Source organism: Aspergillus pseudoviridinutans, assembly GCF_018340605.1.
Source record: "Aspergillus pseudoviridinutans IFM 55266 DNA, scaffold_5, whole genome shotgun sequence".
NCBI classification, from domain to species: domain Eukaryota; kingdom Fungi; phylum Ascomycota; class Eurotiomycetes; order Eurotiales; family Aspergillaceae; genus Aspergillus; species Aspergillus pseudoviridinutans.
The window spans coordinates 2,886,568-2,900,102 of record NW_025091285.1 but is presented as its reverse complement, the minus strand read 5'-3'; the positions used below and the strand labels follow the sequence as shown (position 1 = coordinate 2,900,102).

General features: G+C 51.1%; 4 protein-coding genes across 4 annotated transcripts; 1 reads left to right on the top strand and 3 right to left on the bottom strand.

Annotated features, from left to right (window-relative positions):
* Window positions 1-212: 212 nt before the first annotated feature.
* On the top strand, window positions 213-2,051 carry Asppvi_008067 (BCS1 and AAA domain-containing protein; the record flags this gene model as incomplete). Its single annotated transcript, XM_043303948.1, has 1 exon — window positions 213-2,051. The coding sequence occupies one exon, from the start codon at window positions 213-215 to the stop codon at window positions 2,049-2,051; it is 1,839 nt and encodes a 612-aa protein (XP_043159883.1).
* Window positions 2,052-2,375: 324 nt separating this feature from the next.
* On the bottom strand, window positions 2,376-3,399 carry Asppvi_008066 (glycoside hydrolase family 43 protein; the record flags this gene model as incomplete). The annotated part of the gene is made up of 2 exons (XM_043303947.1): window positions 2,376-3,044; window positions 3,094-3,399. The coding sequence occupies 2 exons, from the start codon at window positions 3,397-3,399 to the stop codon at window positions 2,376-2,378; spliced, it is 975 nt and encodes a 324-aa protein (XP_043159882.1).
* A 2,675-nt stretch (window positions 3,400-6,074) lies between these two features.
* Asppvi_008065 (DUF821 domain protein) lies at window positions 6,075-7,479 on the bottom strand (the record flags this gene model as incomplete). The annotated part of the gene is made up of 2 exons (XM_043303946.1): window positions 6,075-7,019; window positions 7,090-7,479. 2 exons carry the CDS (start codon window positions 7,477-7,479, stop codon window positions 6,075-6,077), a joined length of 1,335 nt encoding a protein of 444 aa, XP_043159881.1.
* A 644-nt stretch (window positions 7,480-8,123) lies between these two features.
* Asppvi_008064 (kinesin-3 motor protein uncA) lies at window positions 8,124-13,087 on the bottom strand (the record flags this gene model as incomplete). The annotated part of the gene is made up of 2 exons (XM_043303945.1): window positions 8,124-12,961; window positions 13,024-13,087. The coding sequence occupies 2 exons, from the start codon at window positions 13,085-13,087 to the stop codon at window positions 8,124-8,126; spliced, it is 4,902 nt and encodes a 1,633-aa protein (XP_043159880.1).
* Window positions 13,088-13,535: the final 448 nt, after the last annotated feature.

Genomic DNA, 13,535 nt, shown 5'->3' with positions numbered 1-13,535 from the left:
GCAATGAGTCAGTCTCAGCTCAGTGCAACCCGATTTTTGCCCAACTCGATCTCCGACAAGGTCAACCTAGCCTCTTACTGATTAGAATGTAGTCATATGCGCGGCACAGTCAGTTAAAATGATGCCGCAGTTACACTGGCCTTTCTGCATGAGTCTTACGATTATGAGGCTCTTAGTGTGGGCCCAGCCTTGTTGATGCCTATTGTGCAGCTATGCAACATGCGCGCGGGCCTACAAGGCTGCCGGCATATAAAGGCGTGAGAAATGTATATAATGAGCGATGGAGGCTGTTGGTCTTCTCCCTCTTCATTGACCTTCTTATTGTCATCGTCATCGTCATCGCCTCCATGGCCTCATATTTGGACCACAACATCACCAACAATAGCAGAAATGGCACCACCATCGACACGGCTGTCCTGGACGCCTTTATACCGGGCTACTCTGTCCTCTCTCGCTTTCTGGTCTCGTACCTCCAGATCGACCTATCGTACTACCTGCCCTTCCTTGTGATTGCAGCCGCAGCTACCGCCTCCCTGCGCTACAGTATAAAGAGAATCGTCCGCCTGCTGGGGGAATACTTCACCTCGACGGCGGAGATCCGCCTCGACGACGAAATCTATAATTATCTCATGTTCTGGATGGCGCAACAGCCGTTCACGAAGCGGACGACGCATTTCGTCGCGGGGACGAAGATCAGCAGTGGGATGCGGTACTGGGACTCTGATAACGGCGAGGGGTCCGATGACGAGGACATCGGCGAGGACGACGACAACGGTAACGACAACAGCGACATGCTGGCCAACTTCGATCGGTACTGGCAAAAGGTCATCAGCAAGGACAAGTACCGCACGCTGCGGTTCACGCCCGCCGAAGGCACGCATTACTTCTGGTACAAGAGGCGGCCGCTGGCGTTCATTCGGGAGCGGGAGGAGAACAACGGCGGCTTGAGTCTGCGGTTTGTGCCGGAGCGGCTGTACCTGTCTTGTCTGGGGCGGGACCCGGCCATCCTCAAGGAGCTGCTGGCCGATGCGCAGCGGGCGTATGTGGCGCGCGACGGCAACCGGACGATTATCTACCGCGGGCAGAAGAGCGGGGTGGACGACTTCGACTGGGTGCGGTGCATGGCGCGGCCGCCGCGGCCGCTGTCGACCGTTGTGCTGGACGAGGCGCAGAAGCAGGCGTTCATCGACGATATCAAGGAATATCTACATCCGAGGACGAGGCGGTGGTATTCGAACCGCGGCATCCCGTACCGCCGGGGGTACCTGCTGCACGGCCCGCCGGGCACGGGCAAAACGAGTCTGTGTTTTGCGGCGAGCGGGCTGCTGGGCTTGACGCTGTACCTGCTCAGTCTGAACTCGAAGAGTCTCGATGAGGACAGTCTGATGTCGTTGTTCTCGCAGCTCCCGCGGCGCTGTATCGTGTTACTCGAGGACGTCGACAGCGCGGGGATCACGCAGAAGCGCGCCGAGGACGACTCCGCGACGTCGGCCGTCCTCGTGGAAAAGGTCAAGTCCAGCGCCGAGGAGAAGGAGCCCGAAACAACCACGAACAAGGGCGTTTCGCTCTCGGGTCTGCTCAATGTCATCGACGGAGTCGCCGCCAGCGAGGGCCGGATCCTCATCATGACGACCAACCATGCCGAGAAGCTGGATCCAGCTCTTCTCCGGCCAGGACGGGTCGATATGACTATTGCTTTCGGATACGCTGACCGCGATGCCATGCGCGAGCTCTTCTCCGCCATCTACAGCATTCTCGAGGGTGATGCACGGACATCCAAAATGAACTCCGCCAAAAAGCCGTCAGGACTAGGGGAGAGACATGTCGACGCTACAGTCACCCAGCGGAAGCGGCAGCGATTGTCGCGGGAAAAGATCGCAGAACTGGCATCTGAGTTTGCATCACGCATCCCAGAGGGTGAGTTCACCGCTGCTGAGATCCAGGGTCATCTACTCAACTATAAGAATGAGCCGGAGGCTGCCATTGACGCGGTCGAGGAGTGGGTGAGAAATGTTCGAGCTAAACGAAAGGAAAAGGAACAGTCTAAATGATGTAGACCCGTGATACCCACAACATTATGTGCCATGAAATGATACGTTGAAATGATACATTGAAATGATACGTTAAACAGATTGAAGCATCGCCATGCCATCTGTGAAAGTTCACCCGACTGACAAACACTTGCTAAAAACAATGAAAACAATGAAAAATGGCTAGCTAAATACACTTCAAGAATAAAATCCTAGGACTGATATCGTTGAGATCATCGTAAAAGATATCGCAGTAGAAAATATGTAATATATGTATAAATAGCCCACAGGGGCAGAAAATAATGCAAGAGTATCCACAAGACACCTGCCAACCCAATCAGTCAATCATAGAAGTCTAACCTGATCGCCATCAATGGCAAGGTTCGCAGCATATGTACACCGCTTGTTGGGCTCACAGAACCCATGGAAGAGCATCCTGTCACCACATCCGCAGACGGTACATCCACCAGGTGAGGTTAGTGCATAGTCGCCGGTTTGGAATAGCTTCTGGCCAGTTTTGACATACGGGCCTGTGATCGATTTCGATGTGGCCCATCGCACGTCGTACTTGGGGTCCGTATAACAGTGGGTGGAATAGAAAAGGAAGTACGTGTCACCGTGCAGTATCAGATTGGGAGCTTCGACCAAAGGTCCATCGGTATCGTCACGGTCAAGTATCTGAACGGCATCTCCAATTGGCGTGAAGCCATCGACTCCCACTTTCTGCAGAAGAATGGGGGTTGATACCAGAGGAGGAACGCCGTTGTTGCAGTCTCCCCCATTGCCGATGCTATTGCCATCTACTTTGAAGACAACGTAGCGGCTACCATCCTTGTCGAGGAATCCCGCCGGGTCGATCGAGCCTCCCTTATCCAGCCGACATGATAGTGGCGTCTCGTTCGGCAGATATGGTCCCCTGGGGTCTTTGTCTTGAGAGACAGCGACGCCCACGCAATGATGCCTCACCCTCTCTTTGGCCTCGCCTGAATAGTACATAACATAATAGCCATCATCCTGGGAGTAAATCAGCAGATGTTGAGTAGAAATATACTAGAGAACATACTCGTCTAATAACATCTGGAGCCCAATGATCTATGTCAGTCTCCCACCCTGCAAGCGTCGGCAATGCCTCTATGTCGAGAAGAGTCCATGTGTTGAAATCTTCGGATCTAGCCACCTGGACGCGCTTGCCATTGCCGTTTGTGCTAAAGGCATACCATGCCCCATCTACATCCTGTACAAAACTAGGGTCTGGAAAGTCTGAATTGACTGCCATCCACGGCCCTCCGGCTTGCTTCTCAACGGGAGAAGCGAAGACAGCTGTCATGGTAAGGCCCAGGGCCCAGAATGTTGATCGAGTAACCCACATGCTTGCAGAATGGGTGGACAAAAAGAAAGAACGAGGTCGTCGAGCTTAATTGCTATATCAGCGAACCTCAGACTCACAGTGTGGCGATTGCTCTTGGGATCAACGCAAGAAATAATTCTACATTACGTTTGTAGAGCTCGGGATGCGTCATTGATTTATACTCAAATGCTCTCGGTGTTGCCGAGAAAGGGAGGACCGGCATTCCCAGACTGAATTGTCCCTCGACAGCTATCACAATTCAATTTTTCTTCGACGAAATCAGCAGTCATGCGATATCGTCCCACGACAAGTATGGGGCAAGTGGATTCGAGCATTGAGATAGCGGCTAGGTCTGCTGGCCTAGACATTGGGCGCATTATGCAGCATATTAGGCAAGGATCGCTGTAGAAACAACATTTGGTATCATCGGACATTTACTGGCTCACAACATAAACAACAATAGTCAGCAATAGTGAGCCGTGTTTGGCCCATCGTTTGGCTGAAGTGGCGCATTTTTGTTGTTCTGAGCAATGGCCGAGATACTAATGTCCATACGACTGTAACACTTGGTCACTGGGTCCTCGTAGATCTTAGAGAGCCAAGGAATTTCAATAAGCCTGTAATCTGTATGGCGGAGCAAGCAGACGAGATGACCCAGGGAAGCAAATGCGACAGTCCAAATCCACTATCATCTGAAGACTCAAGAGTATCCGAAAACGGCAGTCGAAGCATGGAGTGGGTGGAGAAGTACCGATGCCGAGCTGCCGATCATTTTGTGGGGACTGGCATCTATCAAGTCTTGACGATTCAGAAGCAGGAATATGACCCTTCATTATGGCACGCGGATAATATGCTCCGACACTGTGACCTGTGGATGGTACATAGAGAGCCCATTACTCGATCAGGGGAGTGACGCAAGGGCTATGCCGACCGCCCATACCCGAGGAATGCGGTTCCCTCGGACTATTGGTGATGAGGTCGAGGCCTCCATGGTGGACCTGGTGAAATAATGGTGAACGAATAGTTACTGCAAGGAGTAACATGCAAGAAGCTCCCATGTTAGTTCGAACGCACTTACAATAGGGTCGTTCCAAAGAACTTCTCCATGCTTCTGCGCTTTTTGCCTCAAGTACTAGTGCGCAGTGGACACCAGGCCCTTGCTTGTCTCCTGACGGTCGGTATGATTCAAGCCAATCACAATAATCGAGACATCCAAATGCCATGCATGATCTGGTGTCAGACGCTTTCGGAAGTCAGAGAAGTCGAACAAATAAACAGTGATGTGTTTGTCCAATATGAACACAAACGCCGACGAAATTCATGTAACATGTGACTCGGACCGATTCCCAGCACTCCAGCCGGCGAGTTTGTTCTCTACTGGAGAAGCAGAAGACAGTAGAGTCTTGCCCGATTCTCAAGTCGACGAATGCCACTAGGCTTAGAAGAGTGCCGGCCATCAGAATCGCAACACATGGCAAAGCGCGCAAGGGATCCCTGCGTATGTAAGGTGTGCCTTGTCGATAATCAAACTTATTCCGGGTCATTTAGTGGTATCACACAAGACTATTATGCTTCCCGAAGGTCTTACCCTCCATAAAGCGCGCAGGATAAAGGTAATTCATCAGAATGTATGCCCGATACCGAGGAATTTCCTATCAACTTCTCCGCGGTGAGCCCAACGGTAGTTGAAGACAGTCGGCTATGGTGTGGATGCTTGCTGGGCATCTCCCGTAAGACCCCTTTTTGTTGCCCTTAATTGGGCATGATTAAGCTGTGTTGGCAGCTTGGCAGAAAGTCATGAGTCTTAAAATGTCACTTCCATCAGAAGACCTCTACCCCACAAGTCGATGATCTGCATCTAGGGCTGGGGCCTTAACGCCTAAATCTTGGGGCGGGCCATCAGATTAGCTACTACGCCCCAATGCCGCCGCATCCATGTGCTTTTTTGCTGAACTCACTGGCTTTGCTTCAACCACAGACTAGATAGTATACCATGGAGAAGACAATCATGCGAGACCCTTCTTCGACTAAACCCCACAGTCTGAGCGTTTAAGTTTTAGGTGAACTAGCCCTAAATCGTGGAGAGAAACTGGCAGGATGCTAACACTAGGTCACTGGATCATTTAGCTGCTCGCGCCAAGTCACCAAGTCACTCTAGTAAAGGAGGAGCAAACCAACATCAACCGGGGATATTCGAAGAGCTCACTCATGCATACAGGCCGTTGATCAGATATCTTCATGAGGTTTCAAGTGACCTGAGCATGTTGCAAAGCGGATATAATCGGATGCAGTCTGTCTCAAGATTGAAGATTCAAGCCAATCAGTCTACTTAGCTGACTGGTTCACTAAGGGCCCTTGAATCACCTTGGGGGTAGTTTCACGATGATGTCAGAGTACAGAGCGATGAAAGAGATGAAAAAGCAAGGTAAAGCAGAGAGCAGATGTCGTGCGCCAGGTGATGCCCTCAGGTCTACAGATCAGGTAACCGGATTTAACATGTATATTCTGGCGCAAAGACAAGGAGGAGAGAACCAGACGACTTCATTCTAAGCCGATAGACTGGCATTCATTGTTCAAGGCTTCATTATAATTTCCAAATAGACATATACACATAAGGAAACCAGCAAAGCATAAGAGACCGAAACCCCCATAACTCCAGGTATATGCAGAGAAATATAACATTGTCATGCCGATTTTCATTTCACACGAGAGCCCGTGAGAAGCCATGATTCGAAGGGCACCCCCCGCGCCTGCTTCTTCCCATTCTGCTGGGAGTTATACAGCACAGGCTCAAAGTCACAGGAGGCAGCGTACTGTCTAATCAGGTGTCTCCAATAGCACGATTCCGCCGCTGGAGTCAAGTATCGATCACGGAACATTCTCACAGCGTTATCAGCGATCCTTTCCGCAATCTCAGGGTTATCAATGAGGAAACTGATCTTCCGATCGAGATCCGAGAAGTCCCGCTCAACCTCCACGTAATTCGCTTCAGGACCAGACGCAATCAGTGCCGCATGGTGCGCCTCTCGCCAGACCAGCTTGTGCGAGACGACCACCGAGCGGCAGTTGAGCAGGTACTTCCCGCGGCCGGAGAAGCTGCGCCCTTCCGTATGTGCCAGGAACATGTACCGGCAGTGTTCCTCCATMGGCAGCAGGTTGTACCGAACATCATCCTCGTTATCCCAGTCGATAACCCGAATGCTGGCCCAACTTCTTCCCTGCGCTGCTTTCAGCAGCTTCCCCCTGAGCTCGGGGTTCATCGCAACGCTGCCGCGCCACACGAGCTGCTTCTTCTTCTCTTTGAATTTCATTCCGGGGACCAGGGAGCCGTCGGGGAGCACTTCGCCCTCGTCCACAGCAGCAATGCGCCTCCGGATATCCTTGTACGGGCCAACCTTGACTTCCGGCCACGCCCAGTACCCAAAGTCCGGCATGACCCAGATATTCTCGTCCTCGTCGCGTTTGGAATACGACCAAACAGGCCCTGGAACATTGCTGAAATCATCCGCCGTGAATACAAACTCGATATTGGGCAGGCTGTGTCGATCCGGAAACGACTGCAGGGCGCGATGCAGGGAGTTCAATGTTGCCTTTGCTCGGGAGTACGTGTACGGCTGAGCCGCATAGTCGATGATATACAACTAGCCCATACACTGTTAACAGAGGTGCATTCATGGCAGAGTAGACACCCTATAAAGAGGAGCAACTCACCTCTCCGCTCCAAATCGCGGCCCGCACCATCCCATCCTCAACCACAACATCATCCACCTCCTTAAACGTAATCGGTCTCTCCTTCCTCAGGGCCGCAGTCTTCTCAATCTCGACAAAGAGCTTTGGAAACGCTATCCGACACTGTTCATCCGAAAGAGCGTGGTTATCCCCATCGCGCTGAACCTCAAACTCCCAGTCTGCGTGAGTGCGGTTTGTCGAGGTACAGTGAGGGCTTGGCGGGATCGTTTTCAAGGAATTCTTCAGGGCATATTTGGCATAGTCAGTTGAATATCGAGACCCCAGAATAAGGAATGTGACGATGATCAATGAGATTGCGGCGCCTGGAACCAGGAAGCGGGTCCAGGGGGACTGTCCCTGCGTCCAGCGCATTGGGATTATACTCGTACAATGAAGTAAGATATATATGTATATAAATTGATGATAATGCACGAGCAGACTCAGGACAGTAAAATTGAGTACTCAACAAGAGCCTGGGACAATTGGCGGTCCTGGCTTATCGAAGCTCAGTCGCTCTCAGTATGATAAACATGTGCCAGTGTTACCATGGCAACAGGCCAATCTAGGTATGACATCAGAGTGCAGGATCATCGAGGCCATCTATCTAATGAATTCATCTTCAGAAGTTAAGGAAAATAATATAAACAGTGGCATTAGGGCTGCAGAGGCCCAGGCTTTCGGGTTATATCAACTGGTCAAATCTATGTTTCAGAACAATATATCTCAAATATGTACAAGGGGATCCAAGTGCCACAAGTAGCAGATGTATGTATCAGGGGTATCTCAAAAGGAACCAGAAAAGATTGAAACAGAGGGTGTAGTCAACGAACGATGTATAGACGCCAGGCCCTTGTCCCAATTAACGAACAGAAACCTGGGAAGGAATAAAAAGTTTTGCAACTTTAAAGGGTAGCCAGTCAACAGAACCGTAGAAGGTACAAGTGGTAGGTAGCATGAGTCAATAAGCTCCGCGCTGGGAAAGCCATACAGAATCGGCTTTCGGCATCGACGACACATTAATTTCCGTTGGGTGAAGCACGAGAAGCGCCGTTGCTAAAGTAGCTCTCGTCAATCTTCAAAATCCATTCGACCTTTTGCGCCTCTGTCCGTGCTGCAAAGAGGTATGTGTTTTGCGTTCCATAGATTGCAAATACATTGGGACGGCCTTTCGCAGACACTCCGCTGTCAGACCCGGAAAGCAGCCGTGCGAAGTCCGGATCGTGATCAACACGGGAGTTACGCAAGTTGATGGCGTTAATCTCATCGCCGTCCGGAACAGAGTATACGTGGAGATACGGTCGGCGAAGTTCAACAAAACGTCGCACCCAATGACTGTTTGTGTCATCGGGAGTCAGTAGGTAGCCGGATTTCAAGGAAGACGTGTTCTTCGGGAGTGTCTGTATCGTTGCGATAAACCGTGGCTTTAATAGCTCCTGGTCTGATACAGAACTGCCATCATCAGACGCCAGCGAAGACTGCTTCGCGCGCGACTTGAAAGCGGCTCCGTCTGAAGGAGGCTCTGTGTTGCTTCGAACAAGGATTGCCTCAATGGGGTCGGTCTTCGTAGCCCAAAGATCGAGATATTTCCGAAGGAGTCTCGTTTTTCGCTCATTCAGCTCTTGGCTCCGGAGAGGCGTTGATCGTCCGCTTCTGGCTGGAGAAGGAGCAAGGCTATTGGCACTGAGAGCCCCTTTGGCTGCATTCAGCTCAGCAAGACGCCGGCGTCGTTTGCGAGCTGCAATATAATCCCGCACCAGTGAAACCTTTCGAGGCGACCACCTTGCCAAAAGCTCCTCACCTTTCACATAGTCGTTCTGTGTATTCATGCGCCAGAGATCAGCAGCGCGTTTGGCAGAAACTGGACGAATGGCTAGAGAGAACATGCGAACTGTTGAATGGACAATCCGAGTCGAATTGAAAAGTTGCTTGAACATGGACTGTGGGCGCACATAAGTTCGCCCTTGAATCTGAAGTGTGAGATCTATCTCAAATGGAACAGGATCTTGTAAACGGGACGATGTGAGATCCCAGCGAACCGTGACCTGCACACGATACTTGTCCGCAGTAACACGATCAAGCAGAAGAGAACCATGTAAACTCGAGTCCCATTGAGCGACCAACGTGACGTTCGATGTCCCATCAGCATTTTCTTTCACAATAGGCTCCTGAACAAACTTCAATGGCACATCCGGCGTCTGAAGGTCTTGGTCGGGAATCTTGCCCCATGGATCCAGCAGTCTCACAGAACCAACGCGGATATTGGTCAGGTCATCCCACGGAAGACTCTCTGTGGAGTTGTAGGTTAGACTGACAAGGACACGGCGTTGCAGCCCTTGGTGTAGTTGATACGTGCCTGCATCGAGACTGTTGCTTTGTACCACTTCGACAGGGAGGTACTCGCCAGATTCTGCCAATTCGAGGACTTGCACTCTGGCGAACACATCATGTCTCTCTTCAGAAAAGAACTCTGATTCAGCTATGCGCGGGGCCTTGCGTTTCTGAGGAGGCAGCTCCGCGGTATCACGCATCTCATCCCAACTGATGAGCTTATCCAGATGCATCTGCGTCACACGAGCATAGATGCAGATCTTAAGCGCTGACGTTCTGGAACTCGAAAGAGGCAAGCTCATGCTGTGCACACTTTCAAAACGGATCGGACTCTCATCAAAGCCGCTAATCATCTGTGTGGTAGTAGCTCCTCCTTCTTCGGAGATGCCCGGAACAAAGAGTTGGGCATGCACATCCGTCCCCTCCCATTCAGCAAAGCCAACCATATCACGCATTACTACATTGAATTTGAGCGTAGATGACGGCGCCTGTGCCGATGAGGGCTCCAGTGACAATCTGACTATACCAACAACGTTCTGTGTGTACGGCGAAATGACCTCGACAGAAAAGTCCTGAACCCGCGTCTCAAAGACTGCTGTCAGGGGGATATCGGCATCACCCACAAGGGAGTACTGCGGTGAGCATGGCTCAGAAAAAGGGTTCTCAAGCCTAAAGTGCTGGATATAGTCCGGACGATCTATGTACTGGTGCAATTGGCGCATGGCCTGGAGGCGACGTTGAAGCTTCTCGATCGACCAAAGATGGATGACGCGTTGCTTGGAGTCGATCACCCGAACTGCAATGCAAGGCTTCTTGGCCTCCTCTAGAACGATATCCTCATCTCCTGAGATGCCGTTGAGCACGAGGTCGTAAGACGATGCCATATTGTGTCCATGGTCAATGATTGCGAATTGAAAGCTGACATTCTTGTCCATGATTTGGCTCATCACCTGGGCCTCTTTCAAGAGCGATGCATGCTGTAATATTTTCTCAGCCATGCGGACGTAGTTTTGCTGGGACCAGTGCCGAAAAACTGAGGCTGCAATTCCAATTTCTCGTTCATCCAATTTTGCAAAGCCATTTTCGTAAATTCTCGGCACTGGCTGGCCCATTTCTTTCATATGATTCTCAAACGCCTCTTTCTGTTTCCTTAGTTGTTCTTCGTATTCCTCTTTTGTCGTCCTGAGGGCTTCTTCCATCCGTTCTTTCTCTAAACGTAAGTCATCGGCGTCTTGATCGGAGGCCTCAGCAATTCTGAGTTTATCTTTGTATTCCTCCTTCTGCTTGTCCAGTTGACGCTGCATATCCTGTCGGGCAGCCTGCAGTGTGAAGTCGCTTCCATTTTGTCCATCACCATCATACTGCTGCCCAGGGGTCCCAGGCATGGTGATGGCGGTGTCAAGCGAAAAATTGTCTATAGTACCATTGGACATATACTTGTCACGAACTGGGAATGAGCTCAGCGAATCTGAATCGTCTTCATTTTCTACAAGTCCTCGACGTGTTGCTCGGACTTTCTGCACATCCTCGAATAGAGCATCCAGTTCGTCGTCGGGCATGTGCGAGATGTGATCAGGTCCCAGGACTGCACTGACAGCTTCACGACGAGCGTAAAACCAATCTGATTCGCCACCTCGTTGTCCCTGCATTGGCGAGTCGGCCCTACTCGAGTCTCCATCCAGCTCTGAGCCAGTCTTGCTCATAGTTCGGTCGTGTGTCTTGGTCGGCGCTGGCGACCCAAGTTGACTGGTAGTGACAGAATGGCGCAGCAAACTTTGCTCCACCCTTTCGGCGCGAGCCTCTTGCGGATGGTTGAAACGAAAGATGTGAAAATCGCCGAGAATTATTCGAAAACCACTTTTGAGTCGCTTGGGTTTGTCGATTCGCAAGCCGTTAACCATGACTGCAGCACCCTCGCTGGGCACGATAGTAACGACATTATCCACATTTTCAAATGTGCAGTGGTTGGGAAGGATCTTGGAGCCATTCAGTCTGATCTCCACATGACTTCCTTGCTCCATGTTCCCAACGGTTGTAGTCCCAGGCTTTATATTGTAGACAAGACATTCAGCAAGTAGCGGGTCGTCACTCAGGTTGACCAAATGGGGCATTTTCTTCGGAGTGCTCAAGCCAACGAAGCCCTTCTCAATACTGATACCGAGCTCCTCAAGCGCGGCCTCACGTTCCCGATGGATCTGCTCCGTTTTCTCTAATTTCTCCTCCCAGGTCTGGTTCAAGTCCTTGTAGAGCTTTTCGCTTTGATTCAGCTGTTCCACGATCTCCGCCTTGCTGACCTTGGTGACAGTACCGTCTGCCTTCTGAATCGAGACCATCTGCTTCTCCAGAGGTGTGTCAGGTGGATAGTATTCCTCCGCAGGCATACTACCTCCAGCTGCTCCAGCTGTCGCGCCGCCTCCAAGCTTAGCTCTGAGCTGTGCCAACTCCTCCTTCAGTTCTCTGATCATTCTGGCGTTCGGATCTTCATTGACCACCGCATGGTTCTTGATTCGTTTTGCTGAATCGGCGTAGCGTAGGGTACTCAGAGTCTCATCGAAGTTGATATCGGCAGGCGATATAGCCGCAATCATCGCTGTCATCGAATTGCCTCCCAGAGAATCCTTCAACAACCACGTCAAGATGGAATCTCGGTATGGGACCATTGAAGCATTCTTCTTTTTGCCTGATGTGACGTCTGCGAGAGCTGCAATGACACGACCGAGAGTTGATAACGAACGGTTGATTTCCGCTCCTTCTTTCAGGCGGGCGCCAGTGGCCCCTGTAGAATTTGCTCTCTCTGAACCGGCAAGATCAACCAGACTAATTCTAGACACCTTCTCCGTATCCATTGAGGTCTCGGCATCGTGGCGTTTCTGTGTCAAGGTCAGAGTGAAAACGGCGTGCGATCGACTGGAGGTCTCGTTCATGTTTGTGGCGGCCACGGTTCTGGCCTTGTTACCCTCGTCCATCAGGTGATCGATCTCTTCGAAAGAGCGTACGGCGAGCTTCGCAAGGTCTTCGACATATGGACCGGTCGACGGATGCTCACGGACTTTGAGATTACCCTTGTTCGATGGGTTGAGCAGATCGCGAACTCTTTCATTGTAGATTTCGAGGTAGGACACTTCGACTGTACAGTTGAGGTTCTTGTCTTCTTGCATCTTGGATATGCGCTGGAACATCTCCTGGCAGATTCTCGGGATCACACCGTATTCCTTGCCATATCCCATCATCGAATAAGACTTTCCGGAACCCGTCTGGCCGTATGCGAAGATACAGTTGTTGTAGCCTTGAAACGCATTGTCCAGCAAAGGAACACCCAAATCCGCAAACAGATTATCTTGGCCCGCATAATTAGGAGCATTCTTGTCGAAAGACCAATATGACCGGTCAAAGGCGAAAGTCTTCGGCCCCTCCACCGCACCTTTCCCGCCAGCTTTTCGCGATTTCTCATCAGCGCCGGGCGGAGGTATGAGGACGGTCTGGTTTCCTTTCATCTGCACGATACATTTTGCCCCTCTATCGATCTCTGCCGACCAGTATCCAATCGGTCAGTGGACATTCAATGATCGGAGGACCGCAAGTTCTCACCTCTGCTGTTGAACGGTCGCACTCTCACCACCACCTTAATATTTCCGCCGCCTCCTGGAGCCATTTTGACTTATACCCCATACACTCGGGGTCCGCTATGCACCTCCAGTTGCCAAAGAGTCGAGTCCCAGGGGACGGGCGCAAGCGCCAGGGGCTGGGTAACACCGATGTCGCGACCGCCGCAAAGAGCGCCGTGCTTTTGGAGAGATCGCAATAAGTGTATATCAGGGCCTTCTGGGACTGTAACGAAGCTGTTTGTAGTTTTTTTTGTCGGTGTTGTTCCGGTCGTTTCGAGATCCCAATTCAACATCAACAAAAGACGTCATGTAGTTTGTTTTCGGGCCGTCATATGCTGTTTCCAGGGGAATCTGGTCTATGGGTAATCGAGTCCGCAGGTCGTCAGTCTGCCAGGCGCGCAACCCTTCAGTACAAACTGTCTAGAAACGTGATTGACGCGAAAGCAGAGAAGCGCGCTAGGACAATCAAATTGAGATTTGCCTGGGAGGCTCCGT